Below are 25,455 nucleotides of genomic sequence, written 5' to 3'. Positions count from 1 at the left end.
AGGGGGTCAGGTTATCCTTACATGTATACATTACAATTACATTTTCCCCCCACCCTTTCTTCTGTTGCAACATGAGTATCTAGACATAGTTCTCAATGCTATTCAGCAGGATCTCCTTGTAAATCTAGTCTAAATTGTGTCTGATAAGCATATCATTCTTTTTATGGCTGAGTAGTATTCCATTGTGTATATATACCACATCTTCCGAATCCAATCATCTGTCGATGGAAATTTAGGTTGTTTCCATGTCCTGGCTATTGTGAATAGTGCTGCAATGAAAATGCGGGTGCATGTGTCTCTTTTAAGTAGAGTTTTGTCCGGATAGATGCCCAAGAGTGGGATTGCGGGGTCATATGGAAGTTCTATGTATAGATTTCTAAGGTATCTCCAAACTGTTCTCCATAGTGGCTGTACCAGTTTCCATTCCCACCAACAGTGCAGGAGGGTTCCCTTTTCTCCACAGCCCCTCCAGCACTTGTTATTTGTGGATTTATTAATGATGGCCATTCTGACTGGTGTGAGGTGATATCTCATGGTAGTTTTGATTTGCATTTCTCTTATAATCAGTGATGTTGAGCATTTTTTCATGTGTTTGTTGGCCATCTGTATATCTTCTTTGGAGAAATGTCTATTCAGGTCTTTTGCCCATTTTTCCATTGATTGATTGGTTTTTTTGCTGTTCGGTTGTATAAGTTGCTTATATATTCTAGAGATTAAGCCCTTGTCAGTTGCATCATTTGAAACTATTTTCTCCCATTCTGTAAGTTGTCTTTTTGTTTTCTTTTGGGTTTCCTTTGCTGTGCAAAAGCTTTTCAGTTTGATGAGGTCCCATGGGTTTATTTTTGTTCCTAATTTCTATTGCTTTGGGAGACTGAGCTGAGAAAATATTCATGATGTTGATGTCAGAGAGTGTTTTGCCTATGTTTTCTTCTAGGAGTTTGATGGTGTCCTGTCGTATATTTAAGTCTTTCAGCCATTTGGAGTTTATTTTTGTGCATGGTGTGAGGGTGTGTTCTAGTTTCATTGCTTTGCATGCAGCTGTCCAGGTTTCTCAGCAATGCTTGCTGAATAGACTTTCCTTTTCCCATTTTATGTTCTTGCCTCCCTTGTCAAAGATTAATTGACCATAGGTGTCAGGGTTTATTTCCGGGTTCTCTATTCTGTTCCATTGGTCTGTCTCTCTGTTTTGGTACCAGTACCACACTGTTTTGATGACTGTGGCTTTGTAGTATTTCTTGAAGTCTGGGAGAGTTATGCCTCCTGCTTGGTTTTTGTTTCTCGGGATTGCTTTGGCGGCAATCCCCTTTTAATATGGTGCAGGCTGTAGACAGACGTCTGTTTTCCGCACATGGAAATCCAGTTGCTCCGGTAACGGTTGCTGAAAGGACGATTCTTTCTCCACTGAACTGCCTTTGCACGTTGACATATCAGGAACCAGTTGTTACAGATGTGGAGTTAGTTTTGAACTTGAAGGACAGAGATTTGTACACCCATTGATTTACATGTTTGTTCTTACACCAGCACCAGCCTGACTTGATTATGGCATCTTTAGAGCGACTCTTTAAACCGGGAGCTGGAAGTCTCCAACTCTGTGCTTTCTTTTCAAAACGGCTTGGACTGTGCGAGAGCCTCTGCATTTTCATATAAATTTTAGAATCTGGTAGTCACGAGTTTACTGGAATTCTTTTCCTAACCTCACCTATTGTGTGTGAGCCCTGCCTTTCTCACGGTCTGCAGGTTCATTGATTGCTAGGACATTGGCATTGACGGCTCAGATGTTGTCATGAGTTATGTCAAGGAGCTGATGAACTCCAAGGCCACGTGCCATGATTCAAGATGCTGCAAGCACAATATTTATCTTTTAAATGCCTGGTATTCAAAATCCAATTCGCCAAGCATGTATCAGGGATCGATTCTATGCCGGACATTCTGCATATACTTTATCTCCTCAATCTTCAGAATAACCTTGAGAAGCTAGCTTGATGGACTGTTGTTCAGAGGTTATGCCACAAATCTACCTGCAGCATGGCTGTGGCAGTGACTGGTTCAGAGCCAGTGTCTGCAGTTATCCTTGTGCTCAAGGCAGAGCCGGCTTGCGCTCTGTGACTACACTCACAGCCCCACGTCTCTTCTTGTGCCCCTGAAACTGCTGCCAGTCATGACCAGCCAGGACATTTTAAAAAACAAAACAAAACAAACCCCCACGATTTCGTAGGCCTCAGGCAAAATCTACTAAATCTGCATTTCTGAAGATGGGATCTGGGACTGTTTTTTAAAGCCCAGAAAGTCCTTCAAGAATGACTGTTCTAATCACAGTGCCATAGAGAATCACACCTGTCACTCTTTTCATCACCTGCAAGCTTGTTTTCTCATATTCTAATCCCTTTTTAGGCCAAACAGCACATTTCAGAGAGGTCTCACTGCCCCCAAACTGATTATCAGGGATGCAATTTTTAAATCAAACACCAACACCACTCATCTGGTTCCTTCCATGACTTTTTAACATTACATGTTGACGTGACAACTAAGGTGTAATTCCTGATCTAATCTAGATCCTGTACCAAAGGGGGAAATGTTGCTATAAAGGACAGTAAACCAACTAGAAAAAGCTGGAATATGAATAATAAATCAGATAAAAGTAAATGCACCCCTATGTGGGTGATAATTGTACTGAGGCTATATAAGAACGTCTCCATTAGGGAGTTCCCATCATGGTGCAGCAAAAACGAATCCGACTAGGATCCATGAGGATGCAGGTTCCATCCCTGGCCTCACTCAGGGGGTCAGGGATCTGGCATTGCCATGAGCTGTGGTGTAGGTCACAGATGTGGTTCAGATCTGGCATTGCTGTGGCTGTGGTGTAGGCCGGCAGCTGTAGCTCCAATTCAACCCCTAGCCTGGAAACTTCCATATGCTGTGGGTGTGACTCTAAAAAGGAAAAAAAAGGGGGGGGTAAAATATCAGCAAAAGGTGAATTTGTCTATACATTTTTTTTTACCATTTTTGTTTTTGCAAATTTTTGTAAATAAGAAATTATTTACAAACTAAAATTAAGGGGAAACGTTTTAAGCATACGTTGACTTTTCACAGCCTTTGCATCAGACAGGCTGACGCAGACTGGTCGCCCGGCACTTTCGAGGCCCCAAAGGATACGACTGACCCGTGGATTCCTGCACAACTTGCCAGGTACACGAACAGTGCGAGGTTACCAGCAACCCCGGGGCCTTTGCAGACTCTATTTAAAGAGTCAGATATTCCTTTTTAAAACCTATTTAAAGAGAAATGGAACTGCTTCACGCACTTTCATTCCTTTTTTTCTTTTCTACTTCTTAGCCGGGTGCTGTGCTGCCTGTGACCCGGGGCAGCTCGATGCCTCCTCCAGCGGGGTGTATTCTGAGTTCCAGCCTAATCCTTACAAGAGACCACCCCTCCAGGATCTATAGTGGGGAGGAGGCAGGGCCCTCAAAGGGAAGGCAACACACACTGGTGGCATCTGTGCGCCAATGCGCAGTTCTGCAGTAATGTAGCATAACCTACATCCATGGACGGAGGCGCATCTATAGCTGTCTGTTCAAAATTTATAGTGTACCTGATAAGAGGGACAAAGAAACTTAGATGTAGCAGGAAAACAAGTGGGATGTGTAAGGCAGAGGCCCGCTGCGTCCGGGGCTCAGCCTCCGGATACTAATCCGCTAAGCCAGTGCTGTCCCGAATAAACGCTGCTTCCTGGTAAAAAGCCTTGGTGTCCACACATTTGTTCTGTGCTGAGTCCTGCAACAGAACGAGAACACAGACAATGCCAGAGCAATCACTGCCACTGAGAGGGAGAGAGGTAAATGACCAGAGAAGAAGGTCGCACAGTGATTTCAAGGAGCAGGATTATTAATCTGGTGCAGAGCTAACAGATGGAATCCGTGTGAAAGTACATTTGCTCTCTTCTTTGAAACCAAGTCCATTGACCTTGAGCTTGAGAAACTGATGAGTCTTACCTGATTAAATGAATCTCCTTGACAACAAACAACCCAAGATCCTTCAACTCTTTTTCTTACATTCAAATCCTCCAAAATCCTTAGCGAGGGTTGATTTACAGAGAAGCATCTCAAAAAAGCCACCAGTACTTACCCAGTGACTACTCTGTAGGAGGCAGCTAGGCACTGGGAACAGAGGCCTGTTGGTGGTACCACTGCGCCAAGGGGTTGGGAGCGCAGGCTGCTGCCTGCAGAAGGCACCCGTCCCACCTGGAGGACAGGAGCATGCATGTGCACATGCACACACACACACATGCACACACACATTGCATCTGAGAGCACACTTGTGTGCTCTCCTTTCTTTCACTAAAGATCCTGGAAGGAACTTGGCAACTCAGAAAGCAGCCCTGGGCCTGTGCAGAAAATAGCAGGTGACATGGGGACACTGCCTGGTGATCTGTCTTCACTGAGCCTGAGCCAGGTTCTGAGCCACTCTTGTTGATCTCACTGACCCTTTCAACAACCTCAAAACAGGCATCATTACACTTCTGGAAACTAAGCACAAGCTGTGAGTGGTGGACCTGAGATGGCAGCTGCTGATCTGAACAGTCAGTCAGTCAGACAGTCATTTGTCCAGCAAAGATGGGTGTACTTGGGATTAGCAGAGAATTGCAATTCTAGGTCTGCAACCACGGCAGCCACAGCCTGTCCCCACAGGGCAAGAGGAGCCGCTTTTATAGATGGAAAAGGAAGTGGGAGGCATGTAGTGATAGAGCCCAAGGCTTGTCATTGGCTAAGTCCTTGCCTGGGGACAAGGGGCTGTCATTCCTGGAAAGCTTGGGAGCGCCTTCTGCTGGCCTCCTGGCTCTACTGCATGGGATTTGTGTTCATAAATTTTTTTAGTTTATGTCTCACCTCTACAGCCATGGCTTGTTGCTAATATAATTTTAAGAGTTATCCTTAAATATATCACCATGAATATTTGACTTATAAAACTTGAAAGTTGGAGTTCCCGTCGTGGCTCAGTGGTTAACGAACCCGACTAGGAACCATGAGGTTGTGGGTTCGATCCCTGGCCTTGCTCAGTGGGTTAAGGATCTGGTGTTGCTCTGAGCTGTGGTGTACGTCGCAGACACGGCTCAGATCCCGCGTTGCTGTGGCTCTGGCGTAGGCCAGCGGCTACAGCTCTGATTCAACCCCTAGCCTGGGAACCTCCATATGCCACGAGTGCGGTCCTAAAAAGCAAAGAAAAAATAAAAATAAAAAACTTGAAAGTTAAGCAATATATTTTTCCTCCTCCCAAGTAAAGCAAGGACCTCAGAACACAAACTCTGATCACAATTCTGACAAATCACATGCTCTTATGTACAATATTTTTGTTCTATTTTGTTTTCATTTTAACCCCTCAAATTAGGCCACATTTGTTGAGTTTTATTCCAACAAGCTCTATTTCTGGACGATCTTCTGTCCTGGTTTATACACTGATTTGTATACCAGTACACCCTGGCTCTATTTATGGCCAAGTACTGTTAAGGCCTCCAGCTTGCTTGCTTGCTTTCCTTCTTTCTTTTCTTTCTTTCTTTCCTTCTTTCCTTTCTTTCATTTTTTGGCTCTTTAGGGCTGTACCTGCAGCATATGAAGTTCTCAGGCTAGGAGTTGAATCTGAGCTGCAGCTACCGACCTACACCACAGCTCACAGGAATGCCGGACCCTTAACTCACCGATTGAGGCCAGGTATCCAACCTGCATCTTCATGGATACTAGTCAGCTTCATTACTGCTGAGCCACAATGGGAACTCCAAGGCCTCCAACTTCCAATTCTCTGAATATTGTTTCAGCTCTGGGAGTTTCCTGTTGGCTCAGAGGGTTAAGGACCTAGTGTTGTTGCTGCTGTGGCTGAGGTTTGATTCCTGGCCTGGGAAATTCCACATGTCGTGGGCATAGCCAAAAAAAAAAAAAAAAAAAATCATTTCAGTTCTTCTAGATCTTTTGCATTCCCACAGTAAGGCCTGCTGGTGCTGCTGTTGGGACTATATGGATGCTATGGACCTAGTGGGGAGAAGTGACACTGTAAGCAGAGATCATGACCATCTCCGCATTAAGTTTATCTGCCTTCATTTGTCTCAGTGCTGTCATGGTTTTCAGTGAGCAGATCTTACACATTCTTTGTTAAATGTTTAAAGTAATTTTTGTAGTTTTTATTATTTTTTTTATGGCCACACCATGGTATATAGAAGTTCTCAAGCCAGGAACTGAACCTGAGCTGCAGGTGAGGCCCTGCCAAATCCTTTAACCCACTATGTCGGGCTGGGATTGAGCCCGTGCTTCAGCAGTGACATGAACTGCTACAGTCAGATTCTTAACCCACTGGGCCACGGCGGGAACTCCATACACTATTTTAAATTTCAATTTCCAGTTGTTGGTTGCTAGCACAGAAATTTTTTTTTTTTTTTTTTTTTGGTCTTTTGTCTTTTTTAGGGCCATGCCTGTGGGATATGGAGTTTCCCAGGCCAGGGCCCAATCAGAGCTATAGCCATCGGTCTACACCACAGCCACAGCAACATGGGATCTGAGCCACATCTGCAACCTACTCCACAGCTCATGGCAATGCCAGATCCTTAACCCACTGAGCAAGGCCAAGGATCAAACCGGAGTCCTCATGAATACTAGTCGGGTTTGTTAACCACTGAGCCATGATGGGAACTCCAAAAAATGTTTTTATATATGGACCTTGTATTCTGTGATCACCCGGAACTCCCCACCTATTTGATTGTGGCAGCTTTGATCCTGGGCGGCCCGGTCCTCAGGGATGCTGGCCTCCCACAGGGCTGACAACTGCGCTCGGCTGGCCCAGCTCTTCCCCCACTGCCGTCACCGGACTCGCGCCCCCTCTCCCCTGCTTCAGGGGTTCTTGCTGAGGGTTTATGACCTCTTCATCTCTCTAGGTATCTCTTCCAAGGGTTGTCATCTAAGCCTCATGCCAGCATCTCATCATCTCAAATGGGAGCTCTGGGTCAGCGTGACTGTCCTGCACCCACACCTGGACTGGGCCTCCCCACCCAGGACTGGCCACCCCTGCGGTGCTGCCTGCGGGTCAGACCCCCATGCCAGTTGCCAGCCGTGCTGCTGCAGAGGGTCACAGGGCGCCATGCAGGCAACTCCCTGCCCAAAGCCAAAGTAAGGACCTCTGCTTTGAGAGGGTCAAGGGCACGGCTGCCTCTTTTTTTTTTTTTTTTTTTTTTTTTTTTTGTCTTTTTGCTATTTCTTTGGGGCCGCTCCCACGGCATATGGAGGTTCCCAGGCTAGGGGTCGAATCAGAGCTGTAGCCACTAGCCTATACCAGAGCCACAGCAACGCAGGATCCGAGCCGCGTCTGCAATCTACACCACAGCTCACGGCAACGCCGGATCGTTAACCCACTGAGCAAGGGCAGGGACCGAACCCGCAACCTCATGGTTCCGAGTCGGATTCGTTAACCACTGCGCCACGACGGGAACTCCTGCCTTCTTTTAAAGCGGTTTTGTGACAACCAACCAACTTAAAACCTCACTTCTGCAATCCTTTCTCCCAACAGCTTCTCCTGACGGCTGGGCCACCAGCGAGGAGGGTCACAGCCTCACTGCTAACACATCACATGACACACTGGCTTCACCTTGCTCTAGCAAAACGTGCTCTGAGACGTTCAGCATTCAAACAGAAACATTTTCAATGACAAAAATAAGGAAGCATTATTCTAAAATAAACTTTCTTTTTTTTTGGTCTTTTCAGGACCACACCTGTGGCACACATAAGTTCCCAGGCTAGGGGTTGAATCAGAGCTGCACCACGGGGCTGACAACTGCGCCTACACCACAGCCACTTGGGATCCAAGCCACCTCTGGGAACTACACCCCAGCTCAGGGCAACACCAGATCCTTAACCCGCCCTGACCAAGGCCAGGGATCAAACCCGCGTCTTCACTGATGCTAGTCGCATTTGTAACCTGCTGAGCCACAGTGGGAACTCCCTAGACCAAACATTTGTAAAAGAAAGTGGAATCTTAAGGATAAGATTTGTTCTGCATGATTCCAAAAGCAGATCTTGGCCCCGCTATTGAAAATTACTAGAAACTGATACTGGCTCAAAGCAAGTAAATACTCTAACTAGAGCTGTTTGCAATAAAACAGGTAGCCAGTTCCTGGCATAAAGTGAGAAGAGGCAGGATATCTATCACACTACCTAAAATAATCACATGTAATAATTACAATCTGTTCTCAATCCTTCACATATACTAATTTCAATTCTCAAAACTTTAAACATTTGAATGGACAGACCCTAAAATCCTCCCAAGTTTCCTGATATTTTCTTTTTTCCTTTGAGAGGGTAAAGAGACAAAAACATACACAGTTACTGGAAGGTAAAATCATCTTAGACCCAGCATTCCTTCACTCACAGACGTGCTTCTTCCATTTTTATTCTATTTTTGGAAGAGTAATCAACACTTTTTCTAAGAACAGAAAGAGAGGAATTCCCGTCATGGCACAGCGGAAACGAATCAGACTAGGAACCATGAGGTTGTGGGTTCGATCTCTGGCCTTGCTCAGTGGGTCAAGGATCGGGCGTTGCTCTGAGCTGTGGTGTAGGCTGGTTGCTGCAGCTCCGATTAGACCCCTAGCCTGGAAACCTCCATATGGCATGGGTGTGGCCCTCAAAAGACAAAAATGACAAAAAAAAAAAAAAAAGACAAAAAAGAACAGAAAGAGAATGTGACCTCGGTGTTGGATTTGCAGAAATGTTTAAGTAACATAACATTTGCAGCTCAGTCTTCTTTCCAACTGAATTTTCCACTGGAAACTTGCTCAGAAAGCCATTAAAGGAGCCATATTTTTAACCAGAACAGAACATTCTATAACAGTAAAGTAAGGGAGAAATTTCTAACTAAAAGTGACTTCATCACAAGGTTCAGATTTGGAAAGTAACTTTGACAACTACTAATGTCAGTGGTTTCAAATTTTAGTCTCAAATATTCTCAATTTCCAAAGGCAAAGACCGAGAACAGAGAACTTTCTAAGCAATTAGCAAATAAATCCAAAGCATCAAAACTGGGCTCTGTGTTTTCCAAGATTCGACAGCAAGAAGGTATGAAGTTATTTAAATTATATTAAAAAATAACCTCAATTACTCTGATGTGACTAAATAAGAAGTGAGTTTTTTTTCAATTGGATATATTCTGTAAATCTAGTATTTGTTTCCAGCCAGTTGCAATGCGTGGGAACAAGCTTTACCTGCCAGTGGGAAAACCCAGTTCACACATCTTTTAAAATATGAGGGTCAATAGACTCAAAAAAGTTTTCCCCAAAAGCAAAATATGATTTCATTCTCCCTTTAATGTGAATGTATGTGCCACCCCATATTTGAAAATCAGAATTTGGTAGGTTTGGTTTGTTTGTTTTTGTAAAATTACTGGGCATACCAACTCAGGTTAATTTGACTACAAGTGATTAACAGATATTTTAGAAATCGGTTTGTTTAGTTGGGTTTTCTGTCCAACTTTGCAGAATCTATTATGCCCTCAACAAGAAAACCAATGAAGCAATACCTAAATTCTATACTGTTTTTTTCTAATATATTTCATTGTTTAGTGAAATTACTTCTGACAAATTGAGAACAGACTGAATGTCAGAGGGTTTTTTAAAAGAAATATATAAAAATAAGTACAGAAAAAATGAGGAAGTTATTCAGTCCTATAGTGTTGATTTTGTGTAAATTGTTTATGTAGGTGCAGTAGAAAATTTTGTAATCATTGTGCTTTGTTTAGGCTGCTTTTTAAGATGCTTAAAATGCTTAACAAGATTTGTTCTACTAAATGCATGCTTGATTATATTTAAAAGTATTTACTTAGAATTTGTCAGATTTATAAGTTTACTCTGATAGTGTCAATCAATGTGGTACCCATATTAACAAACTGAGAATAAAAATCCTATGATCATAGCAATAGATGTAAAAAAAGCTCTTTAGGAGTTCCCATCGTGGCTCAGTGGTTAACGAATCCGACTAGGAACCATGAGGTTGCGGGTTCGATCCCTGGCCTTGCTCAGTGGGTTGAGAATCTGGCATTGCCATTAGCTGTGGTGTAGGTTGCAGATGCGGCTCGGATCCCCTGTTGCTGTGGCTGTGGTGTAGGCCGGCGGCTACAGCTTCGATTAGACCCCTAGCCTGGGAACCTCCATATGCCACGGAAGTGGCCCTAGAAAAGGCAAAAAGAGAAAAAAAAAAAAAAAAAAAAAAGCTCTTTACAAAATTTAGCATCCATTTACAATTATAAACACTCAACAAAGTGGGCATGAAGGGAACATACCTCAACTAATAAGGGCCACATATGATGTGCCCATAGCTAACATCATACTCAATGGTGAAAAGCTGAAAGCATTTCCTCTACATTCAGGAACAAGGCAAGGATGACCACTCTCACCACTTTCATTCAACACAGTATTAGAAGTCCTTGCCAGAGCAATCAGACAAGAAAAAAGAAATAAGAGAAATCCAAATTGGAAAGAAAGAAGTAAAACTGTCACTGTTTGCAGGTGACATGACCCTATATAGAGAAAATTCTGAAGATCTCAAACACTGATGAATTTGGTAAAGTTTCAGGACACAAAATTAATATATGTAAATCTGTTACACTGCCATACACTAACAATGAACTATCAGAAAGAGAACTTAAGAAAACAATCTCATTTACAATTGCATCAAAAAGAATGAAATACCTAGGAACAAACCTAATTAATTTTTAACTGACTTTTCCCACAGGGTCTCCATACTGAAAATGAGACAATCTTTGATCCGTATGCAGGTGAAGGACCCTATGAGAAGAAAAACTTATCAAATACATTGTTTATTAGCTTTACCACCTTGACTCAACAACTCAAACTTGGGAACTTCTAGGAATGAAAAGGGAAAATAAAAAAGTGAATGAGGAGTTCCCGTCGTGGCGCAGTGGTTAACGAATCCGACTAGGAACCATGAGGTTGCAGGTTCGGTCCCTGCCCTTGCTCGGCGGGTTAACGATCCGGCGTTGCCGTGAGCTGTGGTGTAGGTTGCAGATGCGGCTCGGATCCCGCGTTGCTGTGGCTCTGGCGTAGGCCGGTGGCTACAGCTCCGATTCAACCCCTAGCCTGGGAACCTCCATATGCCGTGGGAGCGGCCCAAGAAATAGCAACAACAACAACAACAACAAAGACAAAAGACCAAAAAAAAAAAAAAAAAAAAAGTGAATGAAAAATGAGACTTAGATCAGGCAATGAGGTTAAAAACAAAAGGCTCAGATCTGAAGGTACGGGGTGAACCTAGATGGCTGAAGGCCTGGGTTCCAGCATAAAGGGAGGGGGAGGAAATATAATATCTACTGACAACAGTTAAACCAAAAACTATTAAAAGAAAATAGACTTGAGGTGCTAAAAAGCCAATGAAAATAATCTAAAGCTAAATTTCTTCAGCAAACCTTCTGGGCCATAGGATCACGTGAAAGGTAATTTAACAATCTTAAGTTCTCTAAATACTAGCAGGAGAAAGCTGCAATGCATACGTGTGGATGAAGGGATGGAGGGATGGAAGATAGATACAGATATACATATAATTTCAAAACACTTATTTACCATTTGCTACTTTGCAAATACAATTCTCCCAATTTGTTGGGGACAACAGGTATTTTTGACAAAGTTCCAGTAAGGAACAAGGAAAGAGAAAAAAGTATTGGGAGTGAGAACCCTTTAATAACTCTATATTCATTTCCAGAGAACAATAAATAAGAAATTACAAGCAGCATATGTAACAGTATTATTTTCTTTAGATACGGAAAGCATCTATTTTAATACAACTTAACAGGCAAACACTTGTATGGGAAATCAGTACTAGGAAAAGCTACACAACAGAAGAAAATGACACGTAACATGAGAAATCATTTGTTCTCGACCCCAACTGCTGAGATTCACACTCCAGGTTTTCAGCCACAGGGAGGGGAGGGCTGGGGGGCCCATTCAGCTCCGGGCAGCTGCTGTCTGAGGTTGCTCGGATTGGAGCTGTTTACCGAGATACTCCCTAAAAAACAGGAATGCAAAAGCAAGGGAGTTAGAATTTAATCAACAAAGAATCCCTTTCAAAAATGAAGCACAAAACAGTCATTTATACTTAACTTTTTAAAAACTAGTAAGAGAGCCTCAGAAGAGTCCTCTTGTTCCAATTTCCAAAGTACCTGTACTGTATGAATTTCAAACACTCCATTTACCTCGTACAAACGGGACATGACATATAAATGAGCAGTTCTGCGTCTGATCACGGGCAAGGTCTGCTTCCGCATTTAAATAAAAGTCTTTGCTGTGGTTGCACTTCTGCAACCTAAGACGTTCAAACCCAACCTATGTATGATTCCCAGGAAGTGGATGCGTAAGTGGTGCTGGAGAAACAAAGTCCGTGACGTTCCTGAGGAGGAGTGTCTCTATCCCTAGGCGTGAACACGTGACCTTGAAAACTATCCCTGACACGAACATCACAACACTGAACTGGGGTCACGTGTTCTGCGGCACCTGTTCTGGCTGCACTGGTGCAGTCTGAAACCTTCACCAAGACGCTCCCACCAAATCCAGAACTTCACAAGAGCCGAGGAGCAGTGTCCTCATCCTACAGATGCGGCAACTGGGGCCTGGAGCCGTGGTCGCAAAAGGTTTTAGATGATGTGCTCCTTCAGAAAGTTACCTAAACGGGGACCAAGGTCTGTGTGTACTTGGCTCCAGATGGAATGCAGGCACCACTGCTGATTCCAGGACAGAAAAAAAAAACCCTGTCCCTATTTTCCGATGAAGGATTTGCCTAAACTTTTGTTTCTGAACTACCTAATAAGGACAAGAAAAAGAGATCTGTACAGAATATTTAAAAGATTGCCTCCTATAAAAAGGGAAAAGCTTGAATCTGGGAACAGACTTGGGTTCACATTCCAGCTGCACCACATGGCAGATGTGTGAGTTCAGGCTGTTACCTCAAGGGCTGATGGGACCGAGCGTGAAGGCATCTGGCTGGGGCGGAGCAGAGGGGGCATGGGCAGGTCCTCTCCTGCCTGGTCCTGGCACCTAATGAAAGGGCCGGCAAATGTGCCCTGCCTTTCTGCCCCCGCAGAAGCCAGGGCAGAGGGATGAGCTCAGGGCTTCACTGCCCTGCTCTCCACCACCATCGCAGCCTTGGCCCAAAGCCATCAAGCTCGTGAAGAAGCCTGAGAAACAACACAGCACCTGCAAGAGGAAAGTGGCCCAGGAACCAGTCGGTGAGGCTCAGGTGTGCAATGGTTTAAACACCGTGAGACTGACCGAGCTCCCTGCGGAATGAGAAACTTATCCTGCAAGGAAAGTTCTGGTCACTGACTCATTTGTCTTGGGTGTCACATTAAAGCATATGACATGTTCCTGTGTTAATGACGAACTACTCTGGGGTCTTATTTTCAATTTTCAGTAAGTGAATAGTTCTAACGTATGCAGAGGCCAAAACAGAAGCCTATGAATTTTATTAGACAGAAAAAGAAGAGTTCATGGCCACTGCCAAGGCCACCACTCTGGGGAGGCCACCGACTAGGGAGCATTTATGACGGCGCAGCTGTGTTCCATCTGGGTGGAGGGGGGTGGGGAGTACGAGGTCTGTCACCAAATTTCCATCCTCATCTGCAGAGTCAACCACCTGCGAAGGAAAGCACATGGTCGGCAATCCTCACTGGCTGAACCCCAGATGCGGGCCTGCGTGGAAGCACCAGGGATTTCTTAACCACTGTGGGTCCTATGACCGACACCCTGAGACACAGAGGAGCCACTGTGTGTGTGTTTCCCACACACCTAAGAAATCAAGCCTGAAGGGGGATGTGCTTCTGTCCATCAGGCCTTGAAATACTCCCACTGCGAGTGCTCGACTGCTTAGCGTCAAGGGCAGTGGAATGTGCCACCTCGACAATGTCCCTGCAGCGTACTATTCTGAGCTGCAGGCACTTGAGAAACAGCAAATGCAGGGAGAGGATTTCCCTGAAGTCATTTACCTAAAGACAGACCGTCCAAAAAAGAGCCCAGCTGTCACACATCCCACGTCATGCATCCCCTCACCGGCATCCAGGTGGGCACTCTTGCTCCGGTAAAAAGCCATGTGCCCGGAGTCCCCCCCGACTCCTATGGACCCCAGAAGAGTTGTCTATTCTTCAGGCTGTTCAGCTTTTTACTTGTTATTTGGATGGAGTGGCAACTTCCAAGCTCCTTACATGCAGAACCGGAACAAGAAGTCCCCTTTCTCCTTTTAAATTCTGGTTCCAGATCAGCAAGCAGTGACGCCACAGCCATCCGCACAAGGCAGAGCACACCCCGAAAGCCCACAGCACCACCAACCAGCACATAACCTGCTGTGTGGGAGAAACGTCTGGGCTATTACGAGGACTCTTAAGAAGAAAGTTTATTTTTTTATTAGTTACAAAGACAGCACGTAAGCAAAGTTCACTATGGACTCCTTTCTTTGAATTATATTTGGAACGTAAGATTTTTACGTGAGAATTCCTCCACTAAAAATGTCATAAGAATAACGTGGAAAACTCCAAGCACCCAAAGAGACTGTAATCTTCTACACTAATTTTGGAAAATGTTAAATCTGGAAATGTGTTTACTTTTAATCACATGGAATGTTTTAGAAACATGATAATGCTAAAAAGTTAAAATTACATAGGAGTTTTTTTTCCTTCAACTCTGTTTATGAGTCACTGTTTTAATCACTACACTCACTGCTGGGCCCTCCCAGAAGCGCTAAAACATCCCAGGCAGACACAAACATCAGAGGGAGGAGAACGCAGTGTCACCCGCACCCTTGCCTTGGTGAGCTCCTCTCTGTAACCTTATCACCTCCACATAAAAGATCTAGAGACGCGAGCACGCATAACTTATTATTCTGCTGGAAAATAGGTTGAAAAAGAGTCTAGAAACAAAGAGAAAATTCTACACGAGATCCTCTACCTACAAAATTCAGTGTTTCTTTCCTGAAGTCCTGAGCTGTCCACATGCACATTTTGCTGCTTCTGAATTAGAGGCTGACTACATTCAAAGTCATTCTGTAGGAGAAAAATGATGACATCTTATGATGTTAAACTATAAACTGAGGGTCTATATAAAAGTTCTCTAGAATAAGTTGTCATTGTTTATACATTTTGCCAAGTTAATGTATGTAAAAGTCCAGCCCTGCTCAAGAGAACAAGGGACACAGCAGGAATGGCCCAGAGGGTCTGGGGAGGTCAGAGGCCGCACAGGCTGTCAGGAGGCTGCAGGGGGGACCCGAGGCCCCTGAACTGCAGAAACCCCAGTGTGTGGCCACTGGCCTCTCACCCCAGCAACTCCAACATGCCCCCCATCCCTGCCCACATCAGCCAGGGTTCCAGATAAACACAGGTGTCAAGAAGAGGAAGAAACACCAGCTAATCCAAGTCCTGCAATTCATGGAAATAATTCTGCAATCAGTCATAAAACCATGAGAAAGAATGAAGCAGTATTTGCACATGATACATAACTCTATACTCCATGTTACATAAACCAGGGATAAATCCATCTCTGCATTAACAAGCATTGTAATGTTTAAGTCCTTGGAGCAGAATCTAAATCAAGACCTGCAGACAATCCAGTCCATGATTTTGTACGCATGCAATTTACACTTAAAATGTAATTTTAAACTTAAAACCCATTCCCTGCAACTTTACTATATCCAAAATTATGATTTAGTCTAATCAACAGAAACCTTGGGATTAATGCCACACCAAAAAAGCTAAAAATCACTTGTGGTGGAAAAGTAAAAGAAAACCAAGAGTGTGCTGGCAATCTGGAGCAGGGCCTTGGAGCGAAACGGTGACAGAGAAGATGAGCAAACTGTCAGGAAACGGTGCTGCTGCTGCTCGGACTGTTACTCTACTTCCACCCAGGGCTGTATTTGAATGATTTTCAATGATTTGTTTCACTGTGTAGTAATAAAATAGACCAATTCTAAAAATTCATTTTAGTTAAATCAAAACAAAATGCTGAAAGGAAACCAAGTCAACTGTGTTTGCAGGTTTTCTCTGGTGTGAAACATCTTTTGGAACCAGTACCATAGTTTAGGTTAAAAAACCTCTATTTTAAGGAAAAAGAAAGGCAAAGTTTACCAGCATGATTTACTAAAGACGACTTGGTTACCTATATAAATATACTGATTTAAAATCCTTTTACATTTAGGGATAACTCTGCTGAAGACTTACTTGCCAAACGGCATTCTAGTTGGTCTCACACTAATCTGATGGTGAAATAAAGTGCGACTACTTGAGCAATTTTCATTCTCTGGCACAAACAGCCACGGAAATGAATATGCCACAACAAAAAGATATAGGTCACATATGAAATCTAACCTGTCTTCACACAAAAATTCCTTTATAAAGACAGGGCAGGAAAAGAATGACAGCATGAGTCTCCAGTAAAGAGGGCTTATCATAATTAGATATTAAAGCTGAAACACCTTGGCACATAATTAGACCAGGGGAGGAAAAGATCTTCTTTCGTGCTGGTCAGTGATAAAGAGCAAATAACCCTTTTCTGGCGATACAGACACCACTGACTTTTCCTTTTGTAATCATACACCCAACAATTTACTCTGAAACTAAATCCAAGGGAAATTTTTCAAATTTTAAATGTTTCATCTTTAATGCATGATCATTTGAATAACAGAAATTCTCAACCAAAAAATTTTCTCCACTGACAAAGGGAAAATTCCAGGTCAACCTCCTATTCCATAGCCAGCTTTTTTTGGTTCACATGAGAAATACACATAAAAAAAAAAAAAAAAGCTACACCCAACAATAAATTCTTCAAGAGAAAGAACTATTAAGATGAAACTGTTTTCTATTAACAAAACAAAAACTATAGTTCAGTAACCCGACTTTTAACAAAAGGAGAAAATAAAACCGTTTAATAGAAACTTTACAAAAACATCTGTCACATAAAAGCTCATTGATTGCAACAGCTTCAAGCTCTATTAAATGCCCATGTTCTATAAACTAATTTCATGCAAGAGACAGAAACAAACCAGGAGATATAAAATTACTAAGTAATTCATTTTTGCTGAAAAACACGGCTCAGGGGTAAAGGGAAACAAGGAGGGAGGGGCATGGGGTGCTAGCTCCTGACAGACCTGAAGACCCCTCTGCTGAGGGAGAGAAGACACCCCGAGGGCCCCCTGCCTGACCCTGTTCTTCTCGCACTGACAACAGGAACACAGGAAAACTGCCTTTGGTCCATCACGGGCTGTGGGCACCACTCTGAAATCTGCCCCAAGTCTGTCTGCTTCTGGCATCTCTACTGTAACCTTTGTCATCTGCGCCGTGAGCGCCTTCCTCGAGGCCACCAGGAGAAGCTATGGAGATGGTCCTCCTGCTGCCCCACGCACCCTGAGCAGCCATTCTCCGGAGTCGCCTACGAGACCTTCTCAGATCATGAATCCAATCCAGCCAGCCCCGTAAACCCACAACATTCTCAGCTCCTCTTGTGAGAGGAAGAGCCCTCGGTGATCAGACCCTCAGTGATCAGAGGCCACCAACCTCTCCTGGTCCATCTCCTCACGCTGCCCTCATGTTATCCTCCAACCCTGGCACTGCCGACACGTCGGGTAGAATGGCCCTTGGTTGTGGGGACCATCTGTGCACTGTGGGGTGTTCAGCAGCATCCCTGACCTTGACTCACCAAGGGCTGGTAACACCCCTGCTCCCCCCGAGACATCACAGCCAAGGACGTCTCCAGACACTGCTTTTAAAGAAGCCAAGCTCACTCCACCTCCTGGGCCTTTCCCACCTCGTTCCCTCCACCCGAAACGCTAAAGTGGGTGCTGGAGCTGCAGGACGGGTTCCTGGCTGGGGGCCTGCTCAGAGAGGCCACTTCCCATGGCCCATTTCCGTCACAACTGTCGTTCCGCACCTAACGTAAGTGCTCAGAGGGCAGCTGGTGAAAGGATGCACAAGTGTCAGTATTTATGAGCAAAGTGCGTACGTGGAGGTAAGACCGTGACATTTAACAGAGGCCCAAAGGCCACCACAGTGGATCCTGGGTACCACGCCCACCTGCCGCTTCGGAGGCAAGCTCTCCAATGCACCATAAACTTCCTCCTCTCCAACTACTGCTCTAGCATTACCTTCAGCTACAGACAAAGAGCCTTAGCAAAAACGGTCCAACAGCAGAGCGTCCTTCCAGAGGGTGGGGAGGAGGGAGGCATCTGAGCTGTTCAGAAGAGCACTGAACACACCCCCCCCAAAACCCCGCTGAAACCGCCTCTGCACAGGGAATCCAGGGCTGTCCAGGCATGTACACAGATGGGTCACCATTACTTCTAAGCAATCACTTTAACCTCTCTTGTTTTAAGTTAGTACAAAAAGGACAGTCATTTTCATTTAAAAAATAAAAGCAAGAGAAAAATCTGACTTTGGTTACTGTTTCAAAAGCAAAAGGCTCTCATGAATGAAATGTGAGAACTAGATCCTTCTTGGAGCGGGGCGGGGTGAGGCTCACCCATGGCATGCAGAAGTTCCAGGGCGAGGGATCAAACTCAAGCCACAGCAGTGACAGCGCCGGATCCTTAACCCCCTGCACCAACAGGGAACTCCCTGAGAGCTGAAACTTAATTGATCAGTCAGCTTCCAGTGTTTTTGGGTGAAATGGTAAAAATCCATTCCCGTTAACCAGATGCTGAATAGTTAAAACCTTGCAAAACTGTAGCGTCTCTAATCAACAGTCCAGCTGAATTCCATCCAACTCTCAAAATACAGATTCATCTATGCTACACTGGTCCTTGTGGTTATTTCTGGAGTTATTTTTGATACTAGTACTTTGAATATACATTTCTTCAGAACATTCATGCAGCTGTTTTTTCTAAATTATCATGTCACTGCTCTGAACTGCTAAAATCTATTTCTAGGTATTAATCAAAACCAGCACTTTTAAAAACTACCACTCATGGGAGCCTTTCCATAAGAGCCTTTAAATGGGAACAGGAGGCCTGCGGGGGTCGGGGGTGTGCGAGGGGCGCGGGCACCTACCAGTTGTGCACCATGAGCTTCTGCACAGCCAGGAGGGCGTTGTAGCGCACCTGCTGGTCCTCGTGGTGCATGTGGTTCATCACCAGCTGCTTCCCGCCCAGTTGCTCGATGACCCTGCAGAACAGAAGCCACGTGGTGAAGACATGGCAGGCACTTTCAAACTCATGCTATTCCTACCAAAAGCCCCAACTCCAAGTGTCCAGAGCCTTTAATTCGAGTTACCATTCAAGTAAGGAAATCGACTCACTTGCCTTTTTTTAATATCACTTTCTCCAAATCACAGATTTAAAGTATTCATAGACTTTCTCTAGAATTCCTAATGATAAATCTGTTAGTGCCATCTGCTAACCAGGAAATGTCATCCACCTGGACTGCTGCAGTAATCTAGATCACAGTGCTCCAGGTGGTTGAGTATTAACGTCTTTATTACCAGTATTTGCAGCTTGCTGCAAATCAGTAGACTGAACACCATCTAACATCTGAAATAATATCAGATCAGTATCAACTCCAGCAGTTGCCAGGCTGTGAGACAGATGGGGCTCAGAGGCAGACAGCAGGAAACACAAGGTTAAATATCACCTAACAGGAGTCATGTTAATTTCCCAGAAAAGACCTGTTTTTAAGATACCTGCCCTTTTTTTTTTTTTTTTTTGTCTTTTTTGTCTTTTTGTCTTTTCTAGGGCTGCACCCACAGCATATGGAGGTTCCCAGGCTAGGGATCTAATCGGAGCTGTGGCCGCCAGCCTATGCCAGAGCCATAGCAACGCGGGATCCGAGCTGCAACTGAGACCTACACCACAGCTCATGGCAACGCTGGATCCTTAACCCACTGAGCGAGGCCAGGGATTGAACCTGCAACCTCATGGTTCCTAGTCAGATTTGTTAACCACTGAGCCATGACAGGAACTCCATGCCCTTTCTTGTACTGATGGAATAGCCACATGACCTCCTAGGCAGTGAACCAGAGGAAAAAAACCTGTTTTCAAGAGTGCCAAGAGGACAGATGCCTGGCACTGCTTTCTGTCACTGCCCCCTACACACACTGCCCCCAGCACTCCCCCCATCACTGTACCTCCAACACTGTCCCCTAACATGGCCCCTCAACAATGCCCCCCATGCTGCCTCCAGCACTGTACCCTTTAACACTGCACCCCAACAATGCCCCAACAAAGCCCCCAACACTCTGAAAAATTCAGCTACCACAGACACAAAAGCAAAGTGCAAATGGTTATTTGTGTGGCCAACGGAAAGTGGGTCTCTGTTCCTCGGTGAGTGAGGGCATGTGTGCAAAGAGCTGGGGAGCCTCTAACTCCAGCCCCACAGCGCGGATGCTCTGCCTGGATTACATACTGGACCCCATGGGTACTGACCTCCAATACAAAAGTAAAGCCAAGGTAATTCTTAAGTTTTGCTATTAATAATTTACTATTATATTTATTTATTAAGCATCCATTTTCAAACTATACAGGCTACCTCCTTCCACACCAGAGATGCCAGCAGTTCTCACCGAAGGTCAGACAAGTTCCACACACTGAAACTCACGGCTCTAAAATAAACAGTCATTTCCCATCTTCTAAACTTAAGATGCAACTGAGCCACTGATTACTTTCGGATTATAAAGATGTCCAAAATCACACACACTTGAAAAAAAAAAGGTGAGAATAGATTCTTTCCATTGGCAGATTAACTCATCATCAAAAAAAGACAGGCTATTTGGACAGTTTAACTTAGATTTAAGTACTCTGTTTATTACCTACTGTCTAACAAGGAAACCACACTAACCGCATCTCAAGATCAGTTGGGTCAGTAGTGCTTTAGGCATTAAAAACTTGGAATATTAACACACGATTAACAAACAATACTGTGAGGACATCCAAGCAACGTACCAGCTGGTAAAACAGGGAGATTTATCTTTAGGGTAAACTTCAAATGTCCTAAAAAACACGGCACTATCTTTGCTTGTTCTAAAGGTTTTCTTATCTCTTAATGTAGTTCTTTACTAGAATATAAAATAAAATTACTTAAACAGCTGGATAAAGATGTTACTATTTAGCATTCTATTCATGGCTAAGGAAATGACATCACAGTGTAATACACTGTTTCCACACCTATGGCTAAAGTTACAAGTTTATGTGTAAATCCATTCCTAGTAGACTCTTTCACAGCTACGTAGCAATATACCCTCTAGAGTCTATAAGTTCAATAAATACAAAAATCATGTCAATTTTGTTTCCCTTATAATTAGGAAGAAGGTCACTAACATTTTGCAAAACAAAAAGATAATTTAGGATAATATTTATCGGATTTCTAAATGGGAAAGTTCTTTCTAAGCATAAAAGTAGTGGAAGAAACCACAAACACTTTCGCTGGAATGCAGCTCCACAGGGCAACACTCAGGATGGTGCCGGGCACACAGTAGGTGCTCAATAAAACACTAAGGCCTAGTGAATGAGTGAATTTCACTACACATGAAACTTAGTATGATAACAACTCCATAAACAAAATAATGATGTAAATAGTCAGCATTTAAGAGGTCTTAAAGGTCCCACTGTGTGTGACGGGATCGGCCATGTCTTGGCAGCTCTGGGACACAGGTTCCATCCCTGGCCCAGCACAGTAGCTTAAGGATCCCACATTGTCACAGATGCAGCTTAGGCTCTGACTACAGCTTGGATCTGATCCCTGGCCCAGGAACTCCATATGCAGCCAAGAAAGAAAAAAAAAAAAAAAAATGTGTATCTTAAAAATGGCAACTAACATTCCTAATAAACCATGTAAGCAATCAAAACACAAATTAAAAGTGCCAGATGCCTTTTCCCTGGTGAGACATTAGAGAGAAACAGCAGCACCCGGGCAGCTGAGAGGGCAGTGGGGTCTGAGCTGGGCTGCACTCAGTGCTTTCAGAGCCTCAGAGCACTGCACACTCCATCTCATTAAACCTATTTCAGGGGACCAGCAAAGAGAAAACAAGCAGAAGTGTCTGCAAGGTGTCTGTTCTGTTTCCATAATAATGAGAAACTGGGACGCACAAGATACCCACTGGTGAGGTTTACGGAACTGGGTTATTACATTTATCTCTAGGGAGCATGAAATTATATTCTAAAAAAAAATTATAGATGAGCAGGTAACCATACATAGGAGATATCATATGATCACAGTTTTGGAAGAAAAATCTATATACCTGCATTGAGGGGAAAAACTGAAAATAAATAAGCTGTCATTTTATCTCAGAGGTGCAGTATAACGGGTCTTGTTTTTTCTTCCTTATTCTTTGCTGTGTTTTTCAAGCTGTCTGTATTCATGTTTGTTATGTTTCACCATAACTGTAATTTAGAAAAGGGAACTGAGTTTGGTTGATAGAAGATTTGTGCCACCATCAAAACTATTTACTACTTTTTATTTGCATATGCTGGGTTAGGCTTTTGTACAAAGGAAAATAAAAATGTTTACCTTACGTCAAAGTCTGTGGCAGTGCCAGACGCTTTAACCCACTGTGCTGGGCCACGGATGGAACCAGAGTCGCCGCAGTCAGAGTCCTAACCCACTGTGCACGGCAGGGACTCCTCACTTTCTAAATACTTCATTTCCTCATTTTTAGAATAGAACCCCTGGGGCCAATTCCTGTTGTGTTATGACCCTGTGTGTTCCCGAAGCCTGAGGTGTTTCTGCAGGTGCTGAAGCTCTTCTTAACCATCCATGGCTACAGAATCAGTGTGTCCTGTTCCAGAATGTCCCTCATACGCGTGGTGCACGGATGTGCAGGAAGCACGCGTTAATTCTTCACTTGTGTTCGGATAGGGAAGCAACAAGAGATCTCAGAAGTGGCCTGAAGGACCCCACCCACCGGACAAGAGCCTCCCTCCCCCACTTATGATAAGGAAATGAGGCATCTATAGAGAAAAATCCAGAAATCATCTCTAATCCTACAAACCAGAAAGGGGCACTGTTAATACTCCTATTGATCTGTTTCATGCAGTACATGTATGCGCCTATCTAATGCCTGAGGTTGTACCGGGCTCAGCTTATAATAAGCATTTGCTCATGTCATCTTCCAAAATTCCCATTAACATTATATATGAATGTACCACAGTGTCTACCGATGTCATTAACACTGCATGTTTTCAGTTATTTTCCATTTTTTTGCCATTATAAACAATGCTGCAAGAAATGATGTTGAATATTTAAATGCTTTCTTCGGAGTTCCCGTCGTGGCGCAGTGGTTAACGAATCCGACTAGGAACCATGAGGTTGCGGGTTCGGTCCCTGCCCTTGCTCAGTGGGTTAAAGATCTGGCGTTGCCGTGAGCTGTGGTGTAGGTTGCAGACACGGCTTGGATCCCGCGTTGCTGTGGCTCTGGCGTAGGCCGGTGGCTACAGCTCCAATTCAACCCCTAGCCTGGGAACCTCCATATGCCGCGGGAGCAGCCCAAGAAATAACAACAACAAAAGACAAAAAGACAAAAATAAATAAATAAATAAATAAATGCTTTCTTCTATGGAGTGAGGCATGAATCTAATTTTTCGTTACTTTTGTTAGATAACAAAATTCATTTTCTAGTTGTTTCTGAAGCTTCTTCTGAGGTACTCCGCTATTCTTCACACGCGGACTTAGGTATCTGTATCTCTGCCAGCTGCCTTCTGAAATGCACCCCAAGCAGAGTTTTCTGGAGACCAGGAACAGGGTTTGCTGGGCAGAAGCAAAACAGCCCATAGTTCACCTACCGATGATTCAGCGCCTGAACTAAATCTCTACTCTCCCTAAAGCAGGAGCCAGGATCCCAGGGAGTTTCCCATACGCCACTTGCCCCCAGTTTCTTCTCACTGGACCTCAACTAGAGCTCCAAGTGTGGAGCGCCCCCCCCCCGCTCCCCCCATGCTCCCACCAAGCCTGGAGGTTACCAGGCTGCACTTGGCCCACTTACCCATCGCGGGGGTCCACAGACGTGCACGGTCATCATTTCAGCCCAGAAGGAATACGAGACGAACAGCCCCCTGAACTCAAGAGGATGTATGCCCCATTGTATCTGAACCCCACATGGCTGCATCTTTGTTCTCCAAGCCCAGGTCTCCACACAAAAGTGTTGCCCCTGACAGCTCAGCGTGTGTGCCCCACATGACACTCCCCAGCACTGACCAGTTCTGCCCCACGTGAAACAGCCGTGATTCTGGAGTCGGGGCAAAGCCACCAACACAAGGCAGCCTCAGCTACTACAAGTCAGGCACGAAAAACAAGGTAGCCATCAAAGGCAACACAACCCAGAGACATGGGGGTAGAAAATAATTTCTTTGCCTGTAGGGAGCGTCTCTCTGCAGGCACAGGCAGGAGGCTCCACAATGTTCAAGATTTGTGCACAACAAACTCAAAGCAGTCACTGTAGACTGTTTGTGTGTGCAACCACGACTGTGGCCCTGCTCATGTCCCCACATTCTAAGAGGTTCTGGGTTTACAGGACACGATTTCATGATAAATAAGATAAATACTCTTGTGTCTTTCTTAAAAACAGCTTTGATGAATAGACTATAAAATGATGACATGATAATAAGTAGCCAATACTGTTATCATCCCAATTATGAGATTACGAAACCAGTTAGCATGTGGAACAGCAACAACTCAAACAAGGCTTTTCTGCTTTTCCAGACGACCTTCCCCAGCACTCAGGCTCATGTAGCGCTTGCTCCCTCCGTCAGCCTGTCTGTTCACTGTTAATGGATCTAAGCAACTCGGGCTATGTGGTGGCGCTGCTCCCTGTAAAGCCTCCCTGTTTCCTCCAGGGAGCCCCATGCCTCTTCCACAACACACAACCCCACCACTATATGGCCACTGGAACTTCCCCTATAGTTGTCACCGCTCCTTTTCCACTTGGAAACTGCCCACTTCAGTAACAATGGAACCACAAATAATAACTGGAAAATCACCAGTGCGAACAAAATGGCTTTTGAATTAAATCATACAAACCAAAGAAAATGCTGAAGGTGACAATCCTAGCATGATCCCTACTGGCTACTGCACAGCTGTGCTTATATTTTTATACCACCCATTTAATCAGGCTTATCAGTTATCATAATTCCCAATATCACAATCACCCTGGTTCCGCTCACACATCGCTTCCTCAGCTAAAAGCCTCTACCTGAGAGAAATACACAGGCCAGAGCTGCGCTGGACACCCAGAAACCCCAGGTGAGAGCAATACCCGCCCTGCCCGCTTACCGCTTGCCTCGGGGGTAATGTCGCACATACTCGCCAACGTCGTGAGCAGCGACAGCTAAGACTTGCGGGTCATCCGACACCTCCAGGAGTTTTGTCAAAATTCTGAAATAAATTTAAACGAAGAGAGATTGATTTCTGATTCCTCTGGAGAGCACGGCAGACCAAGGTACAATGCCAATATCTTCCTGAAAA

General features: G+C 44.4%; 1 protein-coding gene across 9 annotated transcripts in view; it reads right to left on the bottom strand.

The window, feature by feature from the left end:
* Window positions 1–11,697: 11,697 nt before the first annotated feature.
* The window catches only part of ATP6V1H (ATPase H+ transporting V1 subunit H), a 58,251-nt gene continuing 44,493 nt past the window's right edge, over window positions 11,698–25,455 (bottom strand). For 3 of the 9 annotated variants that reach the window (XR_014842863.1, XM_013993240.3, XM_005653063.4), the window contains 3 exons: window positions 25,264–25,365; window positions 19,057–19,170; window positions 11,700–12,044 (listed from right to left, as the gene is read on the bottom strand). Coding sequence is in view for 5 of the 9 variants with exons in the window: in XM_013993240.3 (XP_013848694.2) it covers window positions 11,984–12,044; window positions 19,057–19,170; window positions 25,264–25,365 (277 nt within the window). In the remaining 4 variants the exon portion in view is untranslated. 9 annotated transcript variants of the gene reach the window in all.

This window comes from Sus scrofa, chromosome 4 (assembly GCF_054392235.1).
Source record: "Sus scrofa isolate SSC_HxYL_T2T_F1_AM1 chromosome 4, Sscrofa_HxYL_maternal_Yorkshire_Landrace_v2.0, whole genome shotgun sequence".
Taxonomy (NCBI): Eukaryota; Metazoa; Chordata; class Mammalia; order Artiodactyla; family Suidae; genus Sus; species Sus scrofa.
This window is presented reverse-complemented; position numbering and strand designations above follow the sequence as displayed.